Raw genomic sequence first — 6335 nt, 5'->3', positions numbered from 1 at the left:
CACCCCTAGGTTACGTCACGTTGGTATTTTCAGGTTCTTTTAGTGCCCTGTCATTTCCTAGCCATTTTTGAATGAAAAACCCAAAATGGTTTTTCATGCAAAAATGGCTAACTGGAACCTTCCGAAATGGCTGGCTGGAGTTTTCCGAAAAATTACCAAACTTTACTTTACTTTTCCTGCCAGTCGTCGTTAGGGACATGTTCCTCCCATATAAAGAGACATAACCTTTACTATAATGCCAGGTCCTGACCTAACCAGATCTTACCTATCTAACCTAACTCAGGGCAACATGCCGTGACCTGGCCAGGGAGGACCCCGCCCTAAAAGGCAGTAACCTGTTCCTGTCGGTGACTGGCGGGAATCAGGCCACGCAACCAAAGTAAAGCTTTACCAGATAAGCTAGTGTAAGTTTAGCCTATGTTGAAGCAGAACTTCAGATTGGGGATAGTATAGTACTGCAGAATAATTACAAACATGTTATGTCATGTATGGTGTAACAGTGGTCTAGTGGGTAAAGCCCTCTCCCTGGCCAAGTCATGGCAGGGCGGCCTAGGATACGTTAGGTTAAGGGAAGGTTAGGTTGGGATGCACCCCTGTCGAAGTATTTTTTTATTTTTTTTAAGCAAAGCGCAATCTGCAGAAATAGGACTGCTGTGAGCAACTCTTCTGCAGTCTTACCAAATTGGAAATAGAGGAAACTAGGAAAATCTTAGAGTTACCAGGCTGCATACTTGCAGGCTAGTTACTTTTTGAAAGCAGCTAACCATAAGCTTGATTTAGGTCTAGAATACTTAGGACATACATTGAATTAAACTATTAAGCTTTGCTTACACTCCCAATCAATGCTCTAAGTACTAACTTGGTGTGTATGGTTGTTCCATCTGGTGCGCATTTTATATCCAGCCAGATGGATGAGTATAAAATGAAGACTGTCAACCATTTAAAATCTTCATTTATTGCTATTGCAGTAGCACATAGTGTTATCTTAAGTGATGTGCCAAAGTAAGGATTCCCGATGAATTTATGTGAATCGTAGGTGTGGGAGTGCTGACTCCATACAATAATTCAGTTGGACATTATAAATCATTTGTGGCATCTCTCAATAAATTTCATCTCAAGACAGTACTTGAGTACAAGTATTGAAAGGAAATTTTCAAGTGTGCTTTTTTTAAAGTCACCTGGAAAAAGCAAGGGTAATCAGTGTGAGTTGCAATTTTCAGAAGCCTATTTGAATAATTTAGATATGTATAAGTTTGTTGTAGATAATAATTAATGTGAATTTATAGATTTTAAAAATATATATGAAAGCAGTTTATATTCAAGTTTCTGAAATCATTGTAGACCTTATGGACCAGGTAAAATCTGCTGACCAAGTCAGTAAGTGGATATTGCCTGGAAAGTATTAGCAGCTGCCTTAGATGCATTCCAAGACTATGTAACTTAGCTATTCATCAGTTATTTTGTTGTTATAAAAATATTTATTGTGGTAATGTAATCATATCACTTCATTACAGTTTACCGGTTATGTTTATAAAGTAAAATTAATTCAATTTATATTAGCCTCACAGCGGGCTATTTTCTAATATCGGGGAATTTCTTCTTATTTAGAGGACTATTTATATTCTTGGACTATTTGCTTGGTATTACTATTGGAAGTATACTGTTTACAGTTTTCTTATTTCACTAAATACAAAATAACTTTAGTGAGGAAAAAATTGGCTAACTTTCATAAAGCTGCAGCTGCCTAGGAAGGTGGTACATGTGCATCGAGTGACTGCTATGGTTGGCTCTGTAATGTGAAAGTCGACTAATTTTATTCTTATTTGTCTCCACATTATAACATGTAGTTATCATAAATTGTAATTAATTAATCATCAGAACAGACTAATTCTTAAATAGCAGTCAGTATATTTAAATCAATTTTACAAGGTTCAAAAGTACTAATATAGTAGAAAGCCCAGTTCCTCATTGGATGGGTGGGTATTGTTCTCGGCTAGCCTGCGTTCGATTCTCTGACCGTCCAATGAAGAATTAGAGGAATTTATTTCTGGTGATGGAAATTCATTTCTCGGTATAATATGGTTCGGATTCCACAATAAGCTGTAGGTCCCGTTGCTAGGTAACCAATTGGTTCTTAGCCATGTAAAATAAATCTAATCCTTTGGGCCAGCTCTAGGAGACTGTTAATCAGCTCAGTGGTCTGGTAAAACTAAGGTATACCTAACTTAAGTAGAAAGCCGAGTAAAAACAATAATGATTATATAACTTGAGAGACATTAAACAATGGCTGTCTTTCGCTCTTGCTGCAATAACTCAATGATCGGCTGATCCTGATCAGGATGGAGATACACTTTCTTGCTTTGTGTCACGATCTTGAGATTGAAGTGAACTGAGAGAGATCTGAACACCAGTTCAGCCAATGGATAAAATATGTAGCCATGGTTCTGGGTACAGCAGTATATTCTTGATGAGGTCATAAGGCAGTTCCTGTTGGTTTGTACTAGGGTTCCATTGCTCATCCCTTGAATGAAATTTCCTTTATTCTAGAACTTTACTGTTTTCTTTATCCTATAATACTTTCAAGATTGGTTAGAGGATAATTTGCTTTGACTGGTCTTCATTAGCCCATACGGTGTCTGATGTGTGCCTTGCATGGCATGTTAATAGTTATTAAAAGAGAATCTATGCACGCCTTTTTTGTTCACAGCTACAAGACTTTTAATCTCTCGCTTGTCATTTATCTCTTTTTGTCTTCCCATCTGACTGTCTAAGATAGTTATTGTTTTGCTCTAGTAGGTGCCTCTCATTCAAGAATACGGTATATCCTTTAAGCCATTCCTTTGTAAACTGGGGAATGACTTGGGATAATAGTAATAAGGTTACCCTTGTGATTTTTCCTATTACCTGCCGGACAATAATAGGTAATTATTAAGAAGGCATTTTCCTCTCTTTCTTCATCATTATTTTTGCCAGGGGCTGTGCACGGGCTATTTTTATTTTTTTATGTGTTACTCTCGTTCTTATTGTAAATCATGTATGCTTTGATAACATTGCTAATTTGAACCATAGTTTTTTCTTAGTGTTTATTGAATTGCAGTACGATGGTCATTCTTTTTGTTTACAGAATGGCGTCATCGGCTTCCCGTTCTGAAGTGGATGATGATAGATGGTTTTTTGGAAAGATTACTGCTGAAGAAGCAAATGAAATCCTTGCTGAAGGTGAGAATCTGAAAAACATGAATTGCATGTGTACCTGCAGATTGTAACCTATAGTCGACTCCCGGTATTTGTGGTGGATGTGTACCACAACCCCCTGCAAATAGCTAAAATCCGCGAATACGTGACACCCCTCTAAAAACACTTGTAACTGCCTATTTTGCTAGCTCAAACACCAAAAACCCCTCTAAAAATGCTTATACCTGAGTATTTTAATAGTTTTATCACAAAAAGTGTATTTAGTCATGAAAGTGATATGAATACAGTAATTATTGAATATTTCTCTATAAAAAATACTGCGAATAGGCGAATTTTCCACGAATAATGTGTACATACATTCCACAAAAAATCTGCGAATAGGTGAAGCTGCGAATTCAGAACCGCGAATAGGCTGGGGTCCGCTATACTGTACTATATAATACAATATACATAGCTGTTATTTTACACACTATCTGTTCCAGACTGAGAAAGTAGACCATTCTAGATTAGCAAAATCTACTCGTGGGACTAACAACTGATTTATCAAGTAAGGCTGTGCTAGACACAGAAGGCCACCAGCTTATTCACTTTAGCACTTCTTTGTTTGACTGGTTCTGCTTCTCATAAGAAACGGTTTTCAGTGTGGCTTGTACAACATACTGTACAGACTTGTACGAAAGCTGATAGCAAAGATTCTTTGCAGAATCTCTCTGGCCCCAGCTGCTCTGCTTTTTACCTGATACTTTTCATTCCTTCCCCTCTGGACTTTTTTTTTTTTTTTTTACCAAATTGTCCATTCTTTTTAATGAACCATCATTCTACTGTTCATGTTTCATTTATGAGTAGGTCTTTCAAACAAGCCCTATGAGTATCTAGAAATATGACTGCGTGGTCTCAGGAAAATTTGATAGTAACTGTAATAATAATAATAATAAGCTGGTTCTATTGCAGTGCAGATATACTTTCAACTCAAGTTTTACACCTCATGTTCTTCTATTTTCATATTCTTTCATTGCAATTAATCAATGAATATTTGTCAGCATGTTTTGTATTCTCTTAGTGGTAACAAACTGCTTATGTTTCTTATTTTATATATTTATATATATATTTTTTTATTTAATTCAAGATAGACTATGCCACAGTTTTGTTATGTGGATGTAGTGTATATTTTTTAATTGGGATGAGTCTAAACTACTGTCAAAGATAGCTTACATCTTTAACAGTAGGTAAATATCCAAATAATAAATTTTATCATGAAAATTTATGTATTTTTTGTCCAGTCAGAGTGATTCCATTATGTTCTTATAAAAGATAAGGCAAAAATTTATACCTTATAGGATTTTAACAGATTTTTTTTGAGTGAGGTTCAATATCTGGAATTAGTAATGTTGAAGCTTTATGAGAATAAAAAAAATTATCTGCACACTTTCAGATAAATCCTTCCCTCCCTCTCTCCTTAGGTTGTTTAGTGATGTGATGGCTGGCAGCATTAGTTCTTTATTTTATGTTCTGCATCCTACTCGAAAGACAGAAATTCAGCAAGAATAGTCAGCAGTTAATGACCATTTGGTGACTATAAAGCAAGGCATAAGGCAGAACCTCTCTGGTATTTTTGTTGGGGGTACTGCTATTTTGATGGTATGGTGAATGGCCTATGGTATGAAAAGCCTGTATAAAATTTTAATGGGAAGATGAGCTGCTGCTTGGTGAAATGACGGGCAATAATGTTTGACTGTAAATTCACTTTAATAGAGTCAGCGTAGAAGGTCATGTGGTAATTTTTATAAAGGAGTTCATGTGATTACAAAAATCTCTTATAGGATTTGCATTAATGCTTTTGATAAAATGAAAAGGCTTAAGGTCATTGATTGATGGGATGGTGAGTGACAGAGAAAATCTGGTTAATGCTATATTTTTTAGTTAAGCTCTGTTGATAGGTCATTGATTTTTGAGTTCTGTGCAAGCAATGGATGGATTAAATTACAATTTTAAACATGCAGAACATAATAGGAAGGTAGATTTTTGAAGTAGCTTCTTTGTTTTGACATTCTTGTTTAGTATTTCAGTACTGTACTATTTGATACATTTTTGTTTCATGTGACATACATTTCACTTTTGTGTATGCCATATATGTGGCTGGTGGACACAAATTGTGTGTGTATTTACATCTTTTAAATTGTAATAAAAGAAGCCTGTAAGTATAACATGATAAAGTTGCAAATGGCAGTTTTTCCTCAGTTTTTCTGTCATTTGGTTGAAAGGATTGTAGCCTAACATGGTAGTAAGGCAAGTCTTCTTACATGGACGTACAAGGGTGGATAGTTCCATTGACTATCTGTCACTGTGTTTCTCATCATGTGATCACAACTTTTTGCTACAGTTGAAAGGATTTTAGTTTAACTAGTATCCTACTAGGTTGAAGGAGTTTCAGTCAAACTTGGTTGAAGAGTAGACCATCATTGGAGCCATTCACGAATCCTGAGATATGCAAAGCTCTTTTGCACCTGGGGAGGATGCTCCTGGAGGATCTTTTCTTGATGGGCCTAAACCACAAGCTGCCAGTGAATTGTTCAACCCATCAGGATCTAGGAGCTTGGAAGTTGGACGTGATGTTACCTTTCTAGGACAACACAGACATGTGACCTTTTCTGCCTTACCAGGTGGATGCTGGATATGCTCAGGTTATCCAAGAGCATAATGACACTGGTCATTCCCTTTTGGCTTGGAAGAAGTTCCTGAAGCAGCTGCACTTACATAGGCTCGAGGACAACCGTAAGATACCTCAAACTCATGCCTGAAACAGGGTTCCAGAGACCAGGAATGTTGGTGGCATGAAACAACATGGTTTTTAAGTAAGGTTGTCCTCACAGCTGTTAAGACTTACAGGTCTGGATGTGGATGCTTTCAACTGATTCGAAAAGGGTGATCCAGCATTTAGAATGAAGTTCCAGTAAGGTCACTTTGACCCAAAAGAGTGTTTTTTTCTGGTTCTCAGAAGGCTCTCCAAGCTGCACTGTGAATGAACCTCTTCAGTATTCATTATTGTTTGTCATTACAGTGAAGATGGAATTTTTAGTGGCAGTAGCACCTTCCAGGATCAGGGGCTACATGCATATATGATGGTGCTGTAGGGAATCTGT

At 36.7% G+C, this 6335-nt stretch overlaps 1 protein-coding gene across 2 annotated transcripts in view; it reads left to right on the top strand.

The window, feature by feature from the left end:
• Positions 1–6335, top strand: part of Shark (SH2 ankyrin repeat kinase) — a 65112-nt gene that overhangs the window by 2272 nt on the left and 56505 nt on the right. For both annotated transcript variants that reach the window (XM_067130177.1, XM_067130178.1), the window contains exon 2: positions 3125–3219. In XM_067130177.1, coding sequence (XP_066986278.1) covers positions 3126–3219 — 94 coding nt within the window. In that variant the 5' untranslated portion in view covers position 3125. The remainder of the gene's footprint in view (positions 1–3124; positions 3220–6335) is intronic.

This window comes from Macrobrachium rosenbergii, chromosome 28, assembly GCF_040412425.1.
Source record: "Macrobrachium rosenbergii isolate ZJJX-2024 chromosome 28, ASM4041242v1, whole genome shotgun sequence".
Lineage (NCBI taxonomy): Eukaryota > Metazoa > Arthropoda > Malacostraca > Decapoda > Palaemonidae > Macrobrachium > Macrobrachium rosenbergii.
Note: the sequence above shows the minus strand (reverse complement) of the source record. Positions and strands in the feature narration are given on the sequence as shown.